The sequence below is a fragment of the Phragmites australis genome, chromosome 7, assembly GCF_958298935.1.
Source record: "Phragmites australis chromosome 7, lpPhrAust1.1, whole genome shotgun sequence".
NCBI classification, from domain to species: Eukaryota; Viridiplantae; Streptophyta; class Magnoliopsida; order Poales; family Poaceae; genus Phragmites; species Phragmites australis.
Genome location: NC_084927.1, coordinates 27,654,099 through 27,675,136, shown reverse-complemented (window position 1 = coordinate 27,675,136; position 21,038 = coordinate 27,654,099). Strand labels below are relative to the sequence as shown.

The 21,038-nt window shown below is 44.9% G+C and overlaps 3 protein-coding genes across 4 annotated transcripts; all 3 read right to left on the bottom strand.

The window, feature by feature from the left end:
* Positions 1-786: 786 nt before the first annotated feature.
* Positions 787-3,493, bottom strand: LOC133924520 (large ribosomal subunit protein uL23). Of its 2 annotated transcripts, none has more exons than XM_062370096.1 (4): positions 3,398-3,493; positions 2,647-2,686; positions 1,798-2,158; positions 787-1,027 (listed from the first exon to the last, which is right to left on the bottom strand). In XM_062370096.1, exons 2-4 carry the CDS (start codon positions 2,657-2,659, stop codon positions 943-945), a joined length of 459 nt encoding a protein of 152 aa, XP_062226080.1. In that variant the 5' UTR covers positions 2,660-2,686; positions 3,398-3,493; the 3' UTR covers positions 787-942. The 2 variants fall into 2 exon arrangements, with proteins under 2 accessions (XP_062226080.1, XP_062226081.1); XM_062370097.1 differs by having other exon boundaries at positions 3,403-3,467.
* A 1,146-nt stretch (positions 3,494-4,639) lies between these two features.
* LOC133925535 (probable protein phosphatase 2C 42) lies at positions 4,640-7,516 on the bottom strand. The gene is made up of 10 exons (XM_062371431.1): positions 7,406-7,516; positions 7,212-7,281; positions 6,882-6,987; positions 6,626-6,749; positions 6,421-6,543; positions 6,158-6,299; positions 5,994-6,070; positions 5,857-5,909; positions 5,209-5,263; positions 4,640-5,026 (listed from the first exon to the last, which is right to left on the bottom strand). Exons 1-10 carry the CDS (start codon positions 7,514-7,516, stop codon positions 4,640-4,642), a joined length of 1,248 nt encoding a protein of 415 aa, XP_062227415.1.
* A 4,969-nt stretch (positions 7,517-12,485) lies between these two features.
* Positions 12,486-18,573, bottom strand: LOC133924519 (hydroxycinnamoyltransferase 1). Its single transcript, XM_062370095.1, has 3 exons — positions 18,313-18,573; positions 17,766-18,188; positions 12,486-13,663 (listed from the first exon to the last, which is right to left on the bottom strand). Exons 2-3 carry the CDS (start codon positions 18,186-18,188, stop codon positions 12,764-12,766), a joined length of 1,323 nt encoding a protein of 440 aa, XP_062226079.1. The 5' UTR covers positions 18,313-18,573; the 3' UTR covers positions 12,486-12,763.
* Between the last annotated feature and the right edge of the window lie 2,465 nt (positions 18,574-21,038).

The window sequence follows — 21,038 nt, the reverse complement described above, 5'->3', positions numbered from 1 at the left end:
GCGGTGGCGCACGTCGTGGTTGAGCGTGCGGTTCCCTCTGGGTTGCGCCGAGGGCGTGGAGCGGTTCTGCACGCGGGCGCGGTAGGACGACGTGACGGTGACCGTGGTCTGGAAGCCGGCGCAATGGAACCCAAGGCAACCGCGCGGAGAGGTGACGGCTGAGGATGCCGGTGTCGGTCTGTTGCAATTTGCATCGTCGTTGTATTTCCTGGGCTACTTGGATTACCATGTCAGTTCTTCGCCGAACTCCAAAGAATCACAAGATAAATATCACACCATAATTATCCAATAACAATACTCCCTCTGTCTCAAATAAGACGTATTAGGATTTAAAAAATCTTTAAAAATATACTTTAATTATTAACTTATTCTGTAATATATTATCAATTGTTACAAATTCAATATATTAAAAGATCTATTGAATACAGATCTAGGTATAACTTTTATACATTAAAATATTCATATAACTTGAGTAATTATTGATCAAAATTTACAAAGTTTGACTGTCCTAAATACTAATACACCTTATATTTTGAGAAGCCTATCAGCATCATACAGGCCAACAGGGAAGTTCAAGTTTCAGCTGCAAATGCTGCCATTATCAAGGACAGGGATGTATGACGCGACAGTAAAAACTGTCATCAGCAATCATAAACTGAAGCCAATCATAATGTCAGAGCAATGCAGAGTTGCCAACATAAATCCAACACCAAAACAAGAGGTGACATCCGAAATGCTGAGAATAGGCTCACAAGCAACCAACGGTATAAGCACGTGCAGAACTCAGAAGCACAAAACAGGTCACTTGGATGGTATCAAATTCATAAGTGTGCATCAAGACAGGTAACTGAGCCACCGAGGCCCCTTGCTAAGGAATAGCTACAAAACTCTCGTTTCACATAAAAACCAGGACAAATAAGCCCTAACGCAGTAGCCTGTAACTTAAATGATGCCGATTTTGTTTGCCACATCGAGAGCATCATAGTCTGGCGTCAGCTTCACGTAAGCCTTCTTCTTCCCATCAGGCCTGCACGGCACAGGTTTGATCGTTTAGTTACAGGATTTTTTTAAGGTAGACCCAAGTTGATATAAACTCATGTGAGATAATAGGAGAAGCAGTACCATGCAAAGGCTATTAATGTCAATTACCACACAGTAAATAAGGAAAGAATATTTTCTGCGCATGTGATTAATACCATTTGCCATAGTTATACACTGTACTTATCAATTTTTCTAGCGATTTCTACATTTTACTGTCATACACATCCACGTCCTCAATAATGAGTATTTCAAATTTAATAGTACAATAAACTATTAAATTCTTCTAATAAAATTTCGAATTCAAATTTGAAATCACAATATTGAGACTACAAAGGAAATAAATCTGGTTTTATTATTTAATCTATAGTGAAACCTTACATGTCTTATTTAAACACCAAATTAATTTGAATTTATACCCACCACGTATGCCCATCTAGACTTTGTCTAATAAAATCCCATATATTGAATATAGCGACGTATGTATACATACATATGCTACCTTAAATAGGAATCTGAATCTGCATACGTAATTGATTGTTGATTAATACTGTCGCACTGATTTAGGACATTCCATTTTTTCTTTGACTACATATAGCAAACTAACCTTCCTTTTCTCTAAAATGACCTTGATTAATCAATGGCTAGGATTCATTACTCCTCTTACCTCTCTAGGGGTAAGAGGTGTACGTAAAAGAGCCCTTAGTTACATGATATAACAAATAAGGGAGGTAAAAAAACTGACAAGCAAGTGCTAACCTGATCAGGGTGTTGACCTTCTTTGCCTCAATGTCATACATCTTCTTGACAGCAGCCTTGATCTTCTTCTTGTCTGCCTTGAGGTCGACAATGAAGACCAGAGTGTTGTTATCTTCAATTTTCTTCATTGCAGATTCAGTGGTAAGGGGGTACTTGAGAATTTGGTACTGATCAAGCTTGTTCCTTCCAGGGGCACTGACTCTTGGGTATTTTGGGTCCCTTGCCTTCTTCAGGGTTTTGGGGCGGTGAAATGTCACGGATGTGCGGACCTTCTTGGTCTTCTTCTTGACTGCCCCAGACTTCACTGCCTTGGCAACCTTCAAGGCCTGGGCCTTGACATCGCCCTTCTTGGCAAGAGCAGCTAATCAAATCAAGCAATCAGAAGAAAAAAAAAAGTTAGCTCGTGCATACGATACAGTAAACCTGTCTAAAAAGGTAGATTGAAGTTGGCTCATGGACTGTGATTTGATTATGCACAATATTAGACAAAGTTTGGCACATTGGAAACAACAAAATTACAGTATGCTGCCCATAATATGCATTGATAGCATTTTAGTTTAAAGCTCAGCTCCCTTCCATATGCAAGTGAAAAGCACAGTTTGCAAATTCTATACTTTTCCATTTCAGATTATTTGCAAGTGTATAAGGCATGAATATAAAACAAAGAGGTTGAAGTTAGATCATCGTGCTCAATTTACAAATACCAACTAAGACCTTATACAATTCAAAAGGGAGACACACAAGCAAAGGAAAGAGGAACAACTGAACACCCCAATCTATATCAGCTTAAAGGTTGGCACAATATTTTCCTTGATAAGCACACGGAATTATGTGAGATTAGTTGTGTACCTTTAGGAGCCATTTGAACCTCTCTGAACTCCTGCTTGAACTGCACGCAAAGAAAGACGGTTATGTCAGGTGGGTGAAGACGATTGTTCTATTACGCGAGTAACCCTAAACCTACACCATTTAACAACAGTTCTCCATGTAGCATTTTAACAGATCCCAGACTAGCACCAACAGTGGCAACCTAAACACAATTTTTCTAGGGTAGGCAACCTAAGCACTAATTCAATCTCATTGAACGGTTAACAACATAGGCCCAATCAGATTTTTTAGTCGCGTAACCACCAAAACCCATATAACAAACAGATTAGAGCTCATGCATCCAAAAGACACCTTAAAACTAAGCAACCATCTATATCATGTCAAAATCAACCATGACAAGCGCAATGAAACATAAGCATGAACCATCATTACTAGAGGATCGGCGTACTAACGTCTAGGAGATTCTCCACAATACCTTCATGAACAAAGCATAAGCTACGGCTACAAACAGCGACGTGAGCTCGACGAGACGAACAAAATCCTAGCGCGCGTGCTACACCTCGGGACACAAGATTCTAGCTAATAAACCGGCGAGAACAATCGCGTACGAAGAAGATCCGGCCTTCTCCACGAATCAATACCACGCCTTGTACCGAACGTAGAAATGCACCCGATTCGGGAGGCAAAGGCAAGCATAGAGCACGGCGGCCGGGGAGGGGCGAGACGAGATGAGACGGGAGGGTGGCGGTGGCGGTGACGGCGGGTGGCTTACCTTACCTCTCGTGGCGGCTGGAGGTGGCAGACGCGAAGCAGGGGAGAAAACCCTAGGCTCGTGGGCAGAGGTTATATAGAACGGATCAATGGACCCGATCGAGCGAGTCACTCCATGGGGTAGGCGGGCCTCTGTGTGGGCTGGATGGGATTAACGTGCGGCCCACGGTGGCACAGCAATTTGTGTCTGCTTGTTTATGGGCTAAATGGGCCTGTTTATGGGTCATCCCATGTAGATTTGTAACGGGCTAAGGGCCTGGAATTTAATCGGCTCGGTCAGCGTGACGACAGTACGCGCTGCGTCCATATCGCGTCACGCCCAGCACAGCGTTCCCGCGCGCGCCTGGCGCCGTGCAGCTGCCTCGACTCGGCGCAGCGTCGCGTGGTCCCGGCCGTCCCGCCCCCGCATTCGGCTCCTCGCGCAGCCCTGCTCCGCGCCGACTGTCGCCGTTCCCCCGTGCGAGGGCTCCGAGGCCTTCGTGGCGCTGCTGCGCGCCGCGTACTACGCCGAGAGGCCCTTCCGGACATGAGCCGCCTGACGCCCTGGTGGAGTTGCTGCTCGGAGCCGCCGAGCGGTACGAGCTCGACCGAGATGCTGCGGCGCGCTGAGTTGCGAGGAGTGACTGTGTGCGGGTTCTAGCTTGGCCGTGAGTCTCAACTCTCAAGGTTAGGTACATCGATCAATGCCAAGGGTACAAGGGCAATCATGCATGATGATTGATGAGCATCCGAACGTCTACTTCTATACTTGATGTAGTAATCCTATTGCCTCGTAGCTAAGTAGCACCAGCATCAGAAAGTGCACTGCTTCTTGCGCCAGTTGGTTTCTGAATGCCAGCTACGACAATCTTTGCACAATGTGGTGAGGCCTCCTAAAGTTCGCACACCCATCTGAGTCTGTATGTGTACTAACTAGCATAGCTTAGCTCACATTCAGGCATAAGAGAGCTACGATCAAAGACACACAAAGCATATAGAAGTTCCGATGGCAGTAGCCATTTAGAAAGTGCACTGCTACATTTTATTAAGCATCCTCCAGACCGTAGAAAACTTTACTCAAACGTACGGCTCCCAGGCCAAAATCGTCAGTTAGCAAACTACTCATAAGATATCATCCTACGCATACAGTGAAAAATCAAGTTCATCTTGTCCTGATAAAACGAATCCAAAACTGTGTGGCTAAGATGCACCCCACATGAACGAACCAGGGTAGGCAAGCTCATATTTTCCTGACAAAACAAACTCAGAGCTCTGAGCTCTTGGAGCGCTGTGTCTCGGGGAGCTGGTCGTAGACTCCGCCCGCGATGGGGCCAGCGTCAGCACCGCCCAAGTTGACGGAGGGCGGGGCGGAGCTGACAGTGTGCTCCACGTTTGGCGGCGGCGGCAGCACGATGGAGGACGACAGGGCCCCAGGGTGACCGGCGGCATGTTGGGGGGCGGAGGGCGCTACGGCGGCCGCTGGCGCGTTGGAGGACAAGACCCCAGGGTGGCCGGCGACACGTTGGTGGACGGGGCGACCTTCGGCGGGCTTATTGAACCGAACCAGTATGACAGACATGTTGTCCTTCCCTCTAGGTTGTGCTAAGCAGTGCGAAAGAAGGGACTCACAGATGCGCCACAGGTCTACGTTCTGTCAAGACAACAGAGATAACAAATGAACAACATGCAAATAAAAAGCCATGCACCGGACCATCCATATAGAGAAACTCTCTACACTGAAGAGAGAATATTTTGCACGTACTGTATATGCTCTCAGTATACAAACACACTATGTCAAAACGAGCAGACATGTTGAGGGGGAAGAATACTCACATTATTCATGTATATCGTTACATAATTAACCAGTTGCTGGCTTGTCATGCAATCCCTACAAAAGAAAGACATGTGCAAGAGGGGTGCGAATTTAGAGCAAACAACGTAGAGAGAATTAGTTACACCAGCGAGTACTACTCTCAGGCTGGCCAGGATCCTTATTACAATTTCACCAGTATGTTTCATTAAATACCGATGTTATGCAGACCCGGTATGTTAAGATTCATGTTCTTCAAGTTCTTCCAAAATAAATCAACTATATCTGACGATCATGTCCAGCAAACTAACTTGGTAAAGAAAATACAGCATCAAGAGTTAATAATTATCTGGACATTAGGAAGCATTAGCGCACACAGGATTGGCAGACATTGCACCTTGCTGTGACTTTGACCTCTCTGGACCCATCACACTGAACTCAGGAAAGGACTTAAACCCACCAATTCGAGAAAACCATACAACAATGAAATATGCATGGTGGTGAGTGGCCCAGTCTAATGTAAATCAAATTTAAACGAACCAAAATCTACAAACTCCTTTCTGGCACATACTATCCTATCTTGGAGTTGATGTGTTATGCATGGAATCAGGGACATGGGAAGCAAAGCATAATAGAACAATGCATCTGTGTTTTTTTAGCTGAAAACATACCAGATTCCATCACATGCTATAACAAGAAATTCAGTATCATCGGTTATCTCTTCCTAACAAAAATAAATTAATTTTCCATTAGATGATATCCAGCTGGAAAAAATTACACTTCGGCAACCTAACTTAGTTACACTTACAGAGCGAACTTCAGGTAAGGCAGTCACCGCTTGGTTTTGGGGACTCAAATTGGCATTATCCTTGTACCTCAGGTCACCTGAAATGCAAAGAAAGTGACACACCAATTACAACACAATCAACTCTATAACCACACAACGAATCTAAAAGTCAGGCAGAACTGTACCAATTGCTCTCGAGATCGCAATTCCATCATCAATACGATGGATGTTTCCTCTATTTGACATAGCTACCTCATGTCCTGCATCTTGTATTCTCTGTGTTTCGGCTGGAAGGTTTGGTTTGTGATCGGTGGATAATTCAATTGCCTTTACATACAATGGAAATAAACAGAATACTTAGTCACCATTAGAATTTATCTATTATTAAAAAATAGCATGCTGATTTGTTATCAGATAGACACTTCGACAAGAAAATTAGTCACTGCACCTGACCATTCCTTGAGAGTACACAGCGAGAATCACCAGCATTTCCAACAATGATTTGGTTGCCTCTAATGAGAGCCACACACGCAGTACATCCATCCCCTACTGGCCCCGCATATGCAGGCCTCTGCGAAAAAAATCCAAGCTGAAGCAAATATGACATACCTTCATATATTAGATTTTCTATAAATAAACAGTTGAATTAACACCTGCACACAGAGAGGTAAAAAACAACTGGTGAGAAGATTTCTTCTATATTTTTTCCATTGTTCGTTACCACCATACTTGGATAATTCCCACCCTGCCCTCCTGTCTCTCAACATCTCATCCATTCTGCAACAGTTAAGTAGGAGCAACGATTACATATTTCTTATTTGTATGTGCAACAAGTGCAACGAAGGGATATAACTTATTTGACCTCAAAATATAGAATGCATGAATTAGGAAAGCTACATAATTAATAACCTTAAGAACGTTCTCTCCACTGCATAAGGAAGATTGTCATGAAACTCTTGAAATTTGAGAAGCTCAATGTGTAAGTGTTTCGCGCAATACTTTGCTACAGCTGGTCCTGAAACAGAACATAAATAACTCAAACGGTCATCTGGTATAAATATTGTAGTAAATGCTACCTATTATTGATAAAAACAAAAATATGAGGTAACAGTACTCTTGAGTGTATAGAAGGTTATATGTCAAAAGAATGTAATGAACTCAAATAGCTAAACATTCCGTTGACGGGTATCCTGCATTTGAAATTTCTTCTTCATGAGAGGATTAGATTGAAGATCAAACCTCCATGGCCATCATAAACACCAAAGAATGATGTGGCAGTCGCAGCATCAAGATCTAGAACAATTGCATGCTGTAGAACAAGAAGGCTACAGGTTAGGCTTCAGTGTTTTGCAGAAACTACTAGCAAGTTAATCATGTATATTTCATAGAATTATGCTCCCAATGATCCTACAAAAGGCCGGTAAGTTACTCACAGCATCTTCCATATTTTCACGGTATCCTTGCATAGCTGACACGGCATAGTCAAATCTTCCATTACCACCATGCTCAGTAGTCTTTATTGTCACAGGCACAGAAAGTGCCATAGCGGGGCTTAATATCCTGCAACATAAAAGTATGAGTACAATAGCCCAAAATCTGTATCTAGAAAATTTTGAAGAAATGAACAAAATGACATCGGATTACAGATCACACATACACCAGAAAGCATTACGCAGACAAGAAAGCTTCAGTAGCACCGGCGTCCTATCGTATGTAAAATTAGGATTTCATTGCAGAAAGAAAACATGGAAACTTCATTGCTTGCAACGCTCAATGCATAACTCGTCATTCCTTTGGCCCCATGTTTTCTATGGATGAGAAACCAACAGAGAAAATAATCTTGAATGGCGAGATGTAACTGAGGCTCGGAAAGAGGGCCCCTGGCGCTGGGTGCATTCCAGGATACTATATAATCTGGAAGAAGTAACAGTTTTCAGGGATGCACTAAAACCATGTTTTCCACCTAAGATCTATCATAAAAATTAACCCTAAAGTAAAGTGAACTAAGATTTTCGGGTAACAAAATACTGCACAAACCCAAATCATAATAGCGTACTTCAATGCGACAGAAGATGTTCAACTAATGAAATATTTCGAGGACTTGTACTTCTGTATGCCAAACAGCAAACTATATATTTGTCCAGACACTATCTGAATGAAGTGGAAAAAAAAAGCAACAGACATGTTTTCAGAGAATTCAATTCATACGAGGATTTAATGATGTCTCACAGACATTTTTACCAGGAAGGAACTACATCGTAATGTGACACTGCAAAACACCCTTGGCAAGAAATTATAGTAATAGACAAGCACACACCACTCAATCTTGCAAATATGATTCACTTGGTCTGGACGAAGTAACCCACATCTCAACTACTTGGACATACAAAAACTGAAGGGAAAAAAGAAGAATAGAAAGGTAATCTGCGGAGCACGCTAGCACACAACAACAGAAACGATCAGACACCATTGAGCAAAACAAAATCAAGAAACGGAGACCTGACAGATCCAAAACATGGAAACAAAGCAACGAAACAGGTAAGGGAGACGGACAGAGACCATCTCTGTCGCGCGCGCATTAGTGTCGGGAACACATCAACAACAAGAGGGATAAGAAAACGATGGTTCAAATCCACACGTTTCTAAAACCCTAAACACACACACACAAAAAAAAAACAGCGACCTCTTAAACATTCCGAACATAAGAAAAGAAAAGAAAACAAGAGAGACGAACAGATTTAACCTCGAGTTGTGATGCTCATCAACAGCAGCAAGAACGACAAGAGGCATCAAGAAACGGATGATGAGAACAAGACCATAGAAATTCCGAGAGGAAAAGCGAAGAGAGATCCATGGAATCGCGGTGCTCCTTAGCCGCCGCCTCTCCCACGAAACCACCACCAACAGCAACGGCAACAAGAACACACGGGACGCAATAAAACAAGAGAAGGCCGAACTGCGGGTAAAATCTCGCGAACGTTTCGGAGACCGAAGGGCCTCAAGAAGAGCGAGGAACTCCCAAACGAAAGTGCTCACCAGCACTAGACAAATTCCACGATTTTAGCACCAAGAACAACAAGATGAGGCATCAAGAGACGACGGCAGGAAGAACCAGAAGAACCAGTGCACCGAGTCCCGAGGAGAGAGAGGCGAGCGGAGATCACTGTCGCCGGTGCTCGCTAGCCTCCTCCTTCACCACCAAGAAAACCACCGCAGCAGCAAAACCAGCAACGGCAACATCACCAAGCAGCAAGAACTCGCAAGAACTCACGATAAGAACAAAGCCACGGTCAAAATCCTACAAAGTTTCGTGAACCGAAAAGCCTCAGCACAGCAGGAATCCGCTCCGCGACAAAGAAAAGCAGCAGCAACATTTAAAACCACTGCATGGATGCGCAGGAGCAGGACGAAATCGCAGCGAAAGGGCGAAAGGAGAAGAAATCTTACGAGCTTCGGAAAGTGGAGGATGGGGTTTTGGGTGAGGAAGCAGACGAACAAATATAGGAGAAGAGAGGAGGAGGAGGGGGTGGAGATCTCACCTTCCCGAGCGGTCTTCACAGGAGAGAGAGAGAGAGAGAGAGAGAGAGAGAGAGAGAGAGACTGCGGTCGTCCATGCAAGGGAGGGGCACTTATAGCCTCCGCTCCGCTCCGTTGCTTCGCCCGGGTGCGGGTGCGGGTGCGGGTGCGCCGCTGGATCGGCTCGCCCTGCGCGGCTCCGGCTCGCGCACGTCCGGACTCCGGACAAGTTCACGGCGCGCGGTGATTAACTTGTTGCCGCCTTGTCTTGGAGCCTAATCAGGAATGTGGTTAGTAACTAAACCAGATTCCCGTGTCATCAATAAACAAGCTGTGCAACAGGGGAAATGTGGTTTAGCACTTAATCTTGTTTGCCGATACGCGTGATAAAGTGGATTAAAATGAACCAGCATTTTAATTTCATTTTACAATTTTTTCCAACAAGACTAAAATTCACAAAATTTCACCAAAATTCATCCTCCTCTCTATGAGTCTCATATTTCAGTAAAAAAAAAATCCAAAATTAAATATTTTATTCTCTTCAAAAAATTATCAAAATTTTGGTGAAATTTTAATCCTGCCAGCAATTAATCGTCGAAAGAAACGCGAGTGCCGCATCACGCGGCCGCGCTTTCTTGGAGGGTACGTACTTCTGTTGTTACAGCAGCCTGCGCCGGGCCTCCTTTTTGACCGAGACAGCAGTAGCACATTCCGCTCTCCATTTTATTCTTTCTCGGCGGAACATTCTAGAACCATGGACGAAATATCTCGCCGGCAGAAAAGCAGAGCTTGCCAAGCTCTCTCAAGTTCGTTTCAGATTTAACTTGATAGCATCAAATTATGGGGACAAAGTTGTGTTAAATCTATCAATAGCGCTGTGATCATCGATCGGTGTTCGGCTTAACAAATTGGTATGACCAGTGAATATCGGTCTGTAGATTAACGATTTGAATTTTGAAGAGACAGCAACGTCAGCCGGAAGCGGGCATGAGGAAAGCTACAGGACGCTACCACAGGACTGGGGGATTCCTATCGAACAGCTAGCGTAATCAGGAAGCAAGATACGGATTCAAATTCTCTCGAGGTAATTTGGGTTTGGTGCAGGAGTGGTACCTGGTGCCGGCGTGGTCCCTCGTTTCGCACGTGTGGTACGGCATGCAGGGAGACGCCGCGGAGTTGCGGAGGCACACTGGCGCCAATGCGCGCGCGCGGCTGGCTGGCACTGGGCGATCGCCGCGGCGATCGCGGCAGCATCCGGCACGGGCTCACGGCGCGGGGCAGGAGGCGGGGTAGAGGCAGCGTCCGCGGGATCGAGGCGCCCGGCGACGCTCGCGGCACGGCGGGTGGCCGGCAAGGGCTCGCGGCATGTAGCGGTCGTCGGGAAGAGCGCGGGGCCACGCCGGGGTCCAGCCAGCCCGCGCGGCGCGTCTGCGGCGGCGGCTGCCCAACATTGGCCGCACGGCGTAGCCCTCGCGGCGCGCCGGAATTTCGCGAAACGCTCGACGGCGGCCGGCGCCTAGGCGGGCGACCATCGGTCGCGGAACCACGGGGCCTAGCCCGGACGAGATGGGAGGTGACACGGGGAGAAGAGGAGGCGAGTGGACGGAGGCGGCGAGGTGGGAGTGGGACGCCCCCGCACCAGGCCTCGGGCTGCGGGTTTCGAATGGTGGGGTCTCGAGTGTTTCTGCCTCGGCGTCCGTGGCACCCCACATGTCGGCCGCGGACAAAGCCCTAGCCTTCGAACGGGACAGCCGTTACAGGACACGCGTCCTCCCCGCACGGCGCTTCTCTCGCTCGAACCACCGAACAAAGCCAGCAGCCCCGAACGAGGCGGACGTGTGTCGTCTGTGCCACGGCCTGGAACGGGCCAATCGACCCCCACCCCCCCCCCCCAAAAAAAATCCAAATGGCTCTGATGTTTTATGTTTTCTTCATCCGATGCATCCCCAGTTCAGCCGTCCTGCGTCAGGCTATTTTATGTTCCACTCTGGAAGAAAAGAGTGAAGCTTTACACATGGTATGCATGGGCCACATGACCTGGAAGAAACATCAGGAATGCGGATCTGCCATAGAAGAAGCTTGCAGCCAATCTGATATGCTATATTCACTTGCAGCTCAAACTAAGTCAAACGTATTTTTTGTTCGTGCACTGGAATCATAAACGCAAACAGCATCAAATTACACCGGTAAAGTAAACGTAATCGGCTAAACTAGGATTTGTTTGATTGGACAACGCTATCAAAAACCCATAGCAGAGCTCTATCCCTCCCAAGCGGTCGCCGCCGTCGACCTCAATACCAGCCACTTTTGTTGTATGCCCTGAGCCACCTCGTCCATGGACAAGTCCGTCACCCTCGTTCAAGGCGACATCACCTTTAAACTTGGAAAGACCTCATCGCAGATCTAAGATCTACCTAGAGTTGGATAAGCTGTCCCTTCGCTCGGACAGGAACCTCACGCATCGCCGGTGGTTGGCTCATCCTCGCAATGCAACCCGGTTGCCCTCGCCTTGCGGCCATGCCCCCTCACCATCCCGGTGGGCAATGGTGAAAAGCCTAGGGAAGCAATGAGCATGGGAGACGGCCCCTAGCAACGGTGGCAGCAGCACTTCTAAAACGACGAAAAGGAAAATGGATGCAACGAACCTAAGCGACAAAGAGCTTGAGGAAAGCTGATTGCTAACCGGAGGCCAAGAAGATGGATGACAGCATAGGCGATTGGGTGGTCGAGAGAATGAACGAGGCCTCAAGGAGAATAGTTACGACGTCGCGATACGGGACATTTCGAGCGGTATGCGATTTGTACCAGGCCGTTTTAAGATCCCGTGGCATCTGATTACTGACCACTCAAACCAAACACCGGGTAACGTAATCAAGTCACAATGTAATCGGATTACACCCTGAAACGGCCAAACCAAACAACCTAAGCTAGAGCAACAGACAGTATCCCATACTGAAGGATGCACCAACCCAGTCTGGTCTGGATGTTGGACTGCTAGTTGCAATGATTTTGTCAAATTTCTTCAATATAACCTCTTTCTTCACTGTTGATTTTTTTTTTCCCCAGAAGAGAACTAATTATTCATAACTCATACAATTATATGTTTTCCAGAACACCCCACAACTGAGGGCATAAAATGGCGTCCCGCTACAAGCCTCGAAGAGTGAAAGCAGTCGCTGGGTTCATGGAACTTCAGGCATTTTAGCAGAGAACCTGGGTACAGCCTAAAGCCTCTTGCACTATAACATCCTCCTTCAACAAGGAATGCATTCCGTTTACAACTCAAAGATTAGCTTTCGGAACTTCTCCATGTGCTCAGCCTGCAATGAGATGGCGATAGAAAGGTTACCGTCTCCATTTGCGCTTGGGAGGACGAACGCCAGACCCTCATATGCGATGCCACCTGGCCCCATGAACACAGGCCGCCCCCATCCGAAGTCAGCATCATGGATTGGCAAGCGCACCCAGCTCGTGAGCCCTAGGTTCGGACACCGGAAGGTGTGCGCTCCACGCACCAGTGCTGACAAATCTGGTTGCAGCTCCAAGTAGTCTAGCGCCGAGCGGCAGTAGTTGTTGTCCATCCTATCTAGTGCTCCCTGGATGACTGCTGCTCCTTCTGCCAGCCCGCTGGTCACCTTGCCTGCCTCGGCAAGTGGTGTCGCGGTGAAGATGACATTGCCGAAGTAACCATCTGGAAGTGGGGGCTGTAGCCGTTGTCGCCCATCAGTGGCACAGTACAACTTGGTGGGCTGTTCAAGAGGTAGGCCGCGTGCAAGGGAGACACATTTCCAGACATGCGCAGCTAGCACTGCATATGTGCTGAACCGTGGTGCACCTTCACCCACAGGAAGCTGCGAGCGCAGCCGGCCAAGGTCTGAGCGAGTGAGCTTGAAAATGTCCACAGCGGTGGCAGGTGGTGTTGACTTGGAAGTGAGGGCCTGGTGCGTCGAGGACATCATGGCTGGGGCAGGCTGGTACTCAACATGTTGGAAAGATGGAGTTGGCGGATCACGAGCGCGAAGGAGAGTGCGGTCAATGAAAGGCATGACAGAAATTTGAGCTCCACGGCAGAGGTCTGACCATGAGTTAATGAAGTGCAAGCCAGACATGCCATCCGCAACGTGGTGTTGCATGCCGACACCAAGGGAGACGCCTCCGCATTTGAAATAAGTCACCTGGAACAAAAGAATCAAGGAGAATTAGCCTCTTCAAATGTTCTTAGCTTCCTTTCTAACTTAGAACAAAATGCATATTTCCAGTTCCAGCTACCAAATAATAGATGGTCAAGACAATAAATTATTGTGCATGAATGAATAGGCATGCAACACCATATGACCTCACTATAATTAACCATAGGGCTTCAAAAAAATGAAATTAACCATAGGGCAACAAATTGATAATCATTAAAAAAAAAGAGTCCACAAGATATAGATGCGTCTTTGAACTGAAATCCAATTCCATACCATCCTTAAGCGCGTCCAATTGAAACCACGGCCAGACTTTGCAGCTCTTACTTAGGATGCAAGATGGAAGCATTGTTCTCGAAATAGCCTTAGCTGCAGCCAGCCAGCAATAAGCATATGGACTCTAATTTATCAAGTACCAACAATATTTTGTTATGACGAGCACTGGCAATCTCAAGTTCTCAATTCCAACATACCATGAGGCCAAGCATACCGATGACTATCTAATGTGGTACAATAGGAAGAGTAATTGATTCGTATTAAATGTATGTGTATTAGGCAACATTATGCTGTGGGCACACATTTCGTTTTCAACATGGTAGATGGGTAAGTTTACAATTGGACTACTGTCCCACTGAGCCTAAAAAGACCAAATACATCTTGAGGTCATGAAGGCAATGAATTGTTGATTATGTATCAAAACAGATAATTGGTGAATCGGAAATGTAGAGGTTGGTATGAAGGTCACTGGTATGTAATAACAAAATAATCGCACCTGACAAAACAACCTACCTAACTAAAAAAAAACTAAAACTGGAACGGCAACATGAGATGGCAGCGCATTCTAATATGAAAGAAATAGCCCAGTGCACAGCATGGTGTTTCTAAATTGTAAACTTCTGATTCACACTATAAAGGGGTATAAATATAATAAATGAGAAGTTTCGGCGAGCAATCCCAAACTATCTTCAACACATCTGTGAGGCATTATATTGCCAATTATGAAAAAAGCTTACACTGCATATGGCTTGTCTGCCCCCAGGATGCAATAATACTGCTCACCTAACATAGGGTCACCCCTCATACCGAACTTTTTTTTCCCTTTTAAAGAGGCCATATGGAGTCCCTACTGGGCATGTACCTAAATTTCTGATTGATGATGGAAATTAATATCAAGGTATAAAAATATGGCGTAATGGGGGTAAAAAGAGGTTAGAAAAGAGCATCGTGCCAAACTCCACTCGATAACTGTTGTGCTAGCTTCAGGTGTGAGACACGATACTGGACAGTCTGTCTATAACCAAAAGCTCACACTTAATGTCTCCCATGCCAAATCTATAGTTAGCTCCCTCGCACACTGGACATCTACTATACTAAATTACAGTGTAACAGATTATTCTATATCTATCTCATCTACCTAGCAGTATGAAACAAGTGCATAACTTCCTCAGATCCATAACTTATGCATGGCAGCACAAGGATTCAAGATAATCAAATCATGCAACAACATCCAACCTTATTGTTAACATCAAAGAACAATACAAGGTTTTAGCTCTAGTGAGATAATGCAGTCCAGTGAGAACTGTAGACCTTAGTTCTTCTAAAGTTGGAAGTCCACCCAACAGCACTAACTAGGAATATTGGGAGTAGGGGCAAGTTTCATTGCTAGCTCATCAATAACTAGTCCTCATAATTGGACTAACAAGCTATCTCTTGGATTTTAAGAACTGTTAAAAAGGAAAACCTAGAGGTTAGATATAACTAACTTTGTTGCAGTGTTTATCTTTTAAAAGAAAGGGAGAAGGGGGGGGGGGGGCGCAAAGAAGGGAACAGGGAAATTTGGTTGAACATAATTCTAACAATATAAATTATAACCTTAAGTACTACTCTTACTTTGGAGATAAAATCCTCTGTTCTTTTATTTCCAATTTTCTATTCCTTTAATAGTCTGCTTTATACTCCATGTGGGAATAAACAAATAAGTAAAATAAGCATGATTGTATCATATCAGTTTGACCCTATGCTATCCATGAAGCAACCAGTTTCGCAGAAGTAATAAACACACACACATGGAGTAAAAATATGTGCGCAGTTTGTACAAAACCCTTTATTATACATGAAGCAACCAGTTTTGCAGAACTACCAAACACATACTGCAAGTGCAATGTGGATAAACACAGTTTTTGAATGTGCAGCATAGTTGAGAAAGACCAACCAACAACAAATAAAGACTGCTCCATTTGGGTAACTTGAAAGGGAGGAAGTCAACTTGCCATCTAATTATGCACGCATCTCTGATGAAGACTAGAATCAATACCGAGAAAGGTCTTCTCAAGAATGGAAAAAAATGTGGGAACACAAACATAAGCTGAAAGAAGTCTTTTGCACAAAATTATTAATGAGCATGCCCCAGTTAGGCTATCGCTTTCATACCAACCAACATGCACTGTGCATCCCAAGCACAATTATTCAGCATGCTGTTGCCGACAAGCCAGTGGATAAAGAAATTGCAGGGTCCACACAAACTAGGACTTAGTAACCTGGTAAATATTTTGTTCATTTCAGTTTTATGCTCCACAAGGCACCATGTGAAAAATCAAGGTTGCAAGGTAAAACTGCCAGTATGAGCCACAGTTATTAGTCAAGCCAAATGGTGCTCCAATAGTTTTAAAAGGCAAAGCAACACCTTTTCCACTATACTTTGTACTGTACGGTAATACTTACTTTTTTAAGGTCAAGTACTTCGGATATTACAGCGGTGATTCATCCTATCCGATCTGTTATCCCAAAATGAAATAGCATGTGATGAACGACCACCAGAAGGCAAGCAGGTCGGACCAGTTTCATTTAGGACAAATTGCACGTGGGACCTGAATGACATATGATGTATCCACCAAAACCTAGTAACAGAGGAATAGCCTACAGGAATACAAGGTTTCACAGGGCACAGAGTTTCGTTCTAATACAGGCAGAACAAAGCTATTGAGCTAGTTTAAGACTAACAACCGGACATGTCAATATCAAACTCAATTAAGTTAATACATGTCCAGACAATCGAACAAATTATGATCATGGAGAACTTGACCACATCAACCCTAATTGGAAGCCACATAGGCTCTCCTAGACAATACAGGTAATGAACAACACCATTCAGATATATGTGGCATGATCAATGCAGTCTGCTTGTTATTTCTGGTACAAAAGGGTTGAACACTTAAATACTTGAAGGGCTAAACATTAAAATTACTAGGAAGGTTGAGAACATGATAGTTATCAATTATTGGTATGAATATAATGAGACAATTTACAGAGTAAGATACAAGCATGTAACAACATAAGCCAAGGCAGCAAGCGTCCAGATTTTAAATGTTAAAAGGTCAGGAACATTTAAGAAGTGGATAAGCACATGGTATATAAATGCATCGCATTGCATGAAGCCTAATGAGTAAAGTGCCCTTCTACCAAAAACTTCTCACGTTTGGCGGGACTATATTGTCACGACTGACCTGCTTGACTGTTTTTTGTGTACTATGATATGATGCAATAAAATGCACGTAACATTAATTTAGGCAGTACAAGACAATGTAGACAGATACCAGGTTTCAAACGAATAAAATACAATCACTTGACGACAAACCGATTTGTTAATAATTGACTTCGAGCTGATCAAGGTGAAGCGAGAGTTAATTTCAATGGACACTGACAAATAAAATGATGATACCATATATTCTTAGGTAATTATAACCGAAGTTTCCACCAGACGGATCAATTCAGACAAAATAGAGCCCCCATCCAGAAAAACAAAACAGCAACTGCTCCGGTACAACTATACAAGTGGCACAGCTAAAAAAAGGCCAACCTAGAACACGAGGTAGCTGACCCCTAAGCTAAGCACTAGGATCTCTCGGAGTCTAACATCAACTATCATAAAAGGGACCCAGCTATCCAATCATGTACCAAATAGTATTACAGGTAAGCCAAAATTAGTTGACGTGTGCAGCTTGCAAAGCATTGTGGGGTACTAGTACTACTTCCAGAAAGGTATCTTGTCCCGAGTCGAATTGCAACAGGGGATACTAAGAACTGAACTCACCTGGAGCACGAGGAGCGGGAAGGCTGAGATGTCATCGGTGTAGTCAACGGCCGGGATCAGGCTCTTGAGCTCCATGGTGGGCGCAAAGTCGCCGTAGTCGTCGACGGCTGCGTCGGGCGCGTCGGCCTCGACGAAGAGCACCCCCTCCCCGTTGCAGTCGATCTCGACCCTCCCGTCCTCGTCCCGCGCGAGGCGCCCGGCCATCGGGTAGAACGGCACGAGCGCCTCCGCCAGAGCGCGCCGCATCCGCTCGCCGTCGAAGAACCCCTCCGGCGCGGCGGTCCCCTCGGGGCGGCGGTAGAAGTAGACGCTGGGCGTGTGGAAGCGCGGCACCACGAGATCGAGGTTGGAGTTCCACAGCCGCCGCTGCGGCGTCTCCCGCGCCGGCCGCACCATCGTCGACCGCCTCACCGTGATCGCCATCTGCATTCCATTCCACCGAACAGCTCATAAGCACCCCGAAAATCCCCCACCCAAACAAACGAACAAAAAAAATCGAAGCTAAAAAATCTACTACGAGCTAGATGGGGCAAGGACGGCGGCCAACCTCGGCAGAAACGCGGTGCCGTGGATCAGATCTGGGGCGGCTAGATCGGCAAAACTCCGGACGAATCCAGAGACCGGTTAGGTGGTAACAGCAGCTCTGGGTGGAGAGCAGCTGGTGGACGAGTGGGGGGTGGGGCGGCTTTTATAGGCGGAGATCTCGGAGCCGCGCTGATCATGTGACTTGCTCGGTTTCGCCACCGTTCCTCCCATTCTTCTGCTCGTCTCCTTCGGGCGCTCTGCGTGTGGAGGAGGTGACCAAATGCGGTGGGGGGTTGGTGGGACAGGGACTGCGCCCGAGGGGCGATCGGGATGGAGACCCGGAGCTGTTGGTTGGTGGGCATGGTCCACCCCACCGGAACCTGGCCGCTCTGGGACCTTCCGCATCATACTATTATTGGTTTAAGAGAATTTTAATCTATTCTCTCTATTTAGTTCTCTTCCTCTTTCTTCTTTTTTTCTTATTCTTTTTATTTTTTTCTTATTTCTAACAGTTTTTTCGAGGGATTCGTGGGCATTAAAAAATGACTTTGAAAATTCTTATAAAAAACTGTTAAAATATTGAAAGAAATAAAAATCCCTTCCTAAAATGAATCCCGGATGCTCTAACGAAGGAATCAGCATGAGATCTTCTAGTACGGTCCTTTGTGGAATAATGATTGTTAGGGCTTAGGCTCGTTTGGAACGGAGAAAAATCGTAGGAAAAGTGAAACCTTCACTTCAGAGGAAAGGAATTGTGCGCGCGTGTTTGGAATGAAGGAATTGGCGAGAAATGAGCTTGTATTTTTTTGTAGGAATAGAAAAAATGAGGTATGAGTTGAGGCCCGTTTAGATTGGAGAATTTTTACAGGAAAAGCGTAGGAAAGGAATACGAGTAAGGGAAAACTTTTCCACGGTGCTCGCGCCTGAGATTGTGCGATAACCAAGTTTTACCTGACATTCTTTGTCCTCTTTTGCAGTGGTGCAAACAAGCGCCCACTATTTTACCATTTTCATCCACTTAGTTGAACTTGGTCCACGTTTACAATCAGGGAGGATAAAGAAAATGGTGCCAAGTAAATCCAATGCTATATCTATTCCTGCATTTGAAACAACCATTCCTGTAAAGTTCCTATTTTAAAATATTCCGTTTTACCATTTCACTAGTTCCTACAAGGTAAATTTGAGATTCAAATTTTTCATGCGATCTAAACAGTCCAAATTTTCCATTCATGTGTTTTAAATTCCTTTAATTTTTCACTTCATCTTATTCGTGTGTTTTTCACATTCCTCTGTTTTGTATTCCTTCGTTCCAAATAAGATCTTAGTGGCATCTCTGACTATCCAATTCTACCATCATAGGTGATAACCTAAGTGGAGGAAAAAGAGTGCCCAGTGGTATGTGATAATGCCGGCGCATCATGCTTGGCATAACACCTTATCATTTATACTTTACACCAGGGTTTTTCTACTTGTATCGGAGGTCATATGTAAACATGATTATTGGATATATCAAATAAAATTTAAATAAAATACTGATAAATATAATAATTTTTTCTATCAAAGTTTATTGGTAAACCGGAAATATCAGATATACCGGACCTAAATTTTTAGAAGTGTTGCTGTCATGGATGAATACGGTGGAGGGAAGAGGGTATACCCTCGATAGACTCTACGGTCGTCATCTCCCCGCATCGATGGTTTGTATTAAGTAGCACAAAACATGTGTTGGAACATAATCGGCATAATATTATTCTTCCTTAAGCCTATATTAATTTAAAGATAGGGAGGAGGTCGATGTGATGTGATATTACCCATTCAATGCGATATTACCTATGAGGCGGCCTGGAGAGAAATCAGTGGAGAAATTATTCTTTTCGAAATGACATCAGGAGAGAAATTGGATTGCAAATGATCTAGAGGTAACGCTGGAAGTGCTAGTGGTAAAGACAAAAGGAGAGAGAGAGAGGCCGTGCTTGCTGGTGTTTTTCACTAGATCATGAGCTTGCTATGGTCCAACAATCAAACGGAAGAAGCTCTTTGCACCAGAGGTGTCCACATAGGCCTCTCGGGCTAGCCCGGTACTAATCCGGCTAGACACAGTCTGACTATGCTATGATCTGATAGACTCTACTACTATAACAAGTTTTGTCATATCGACTCGTGTGCCGTGCTCTCAGTCCATTGCCTGTCAATTATTGTACCGTATCAGGTCAGCTCGGGTACAATTGCAACACGGTGGCACGACGAGCACGGTGGAGGCACGGCTCAAGGGCAGCCCGACGACACACGGTTGGGTCGGCGGGCATGGCAGAGGCACGACACACGGGCGGCCCGGTGGTGCACGGTTGAGCACGATCGGCCTAGCAGTACTCCGAAAATAGAAAAAAAATAGCTATAGAATTCTAAAAAATAAAAAATATAGAAAATAAATAAAAATAAGCTTTGATTATCTCGTTAAAAACCTTTCTACTAGAAGGAAAAAAGAGTAAAAACTATACCTATACTCTGAAAATTACATGATTTCATTAAAAATCTCAGAATTTTACTTGCAATATTTAATATGCTTTCTTAAGTGTCATGTTCCATTTATAGACCTGGCACCTAATTCATAACTGCATATATTACACTTAGCAAATCTTATATATTCCGCGTTAATTTCTCTAAATACCTTTTTAAAATGTCGTCACACCTATGATCATGCACACGACTTCTCGGTGTCTTGATCCATGAATGGAAATATAGAATTGA

Excerpts from the sequence above, each read along its gene's own strand:
- LOC133924520 (XM_062370096.1), bottom strand. Across the intron at positions 1,028-1,797 it reads AAGGTCAACACCCTGATCAG|GCCTGATGGGAAGAAGAAGG; the intron begins GTTAGCACTTGC and ends TGTGCCGTGCAG.
- LOC133925535 (XM_062371431.1), bottom strand. The coding sequence starts at position 7,516 with ATGGCACTTTCTGTGCCTGTGACAATAAAGACTACTGAGCATGGTGGT. Across the intron at positions 6,544-6,625 it reads TTTTACCTCTCTGTGTGCAG|AGGCCTGCATATGCGGGGCC; the intron begins GTGTTAATTCAA and ends TTTTTTTCGCAG. Across the intron at positions 6,071-6,157 it reads TGCGATCTCGAGAGCAATTG|GTGACCTGAGGTACAAGGAT; the intron begins GTACAGTTCTGC and ends TTTGCATTTCAG.
- LOC133924519 (XM_062370095.1), bottom strand. The coding sequence starts at position 18,188 with ATGGCGATCACGGTGAGGCGGTCGACGATGGTGCGGCCGGCGCGGGAG. Across the intron at positions 13,664-17,765 it reads TCCCGCTCCTCGTGCTCCAG|GTGACTTATTTCAAATGCGG; the intron begins GTGAGTTCAGTT and ends CTTTTGTTCCAG.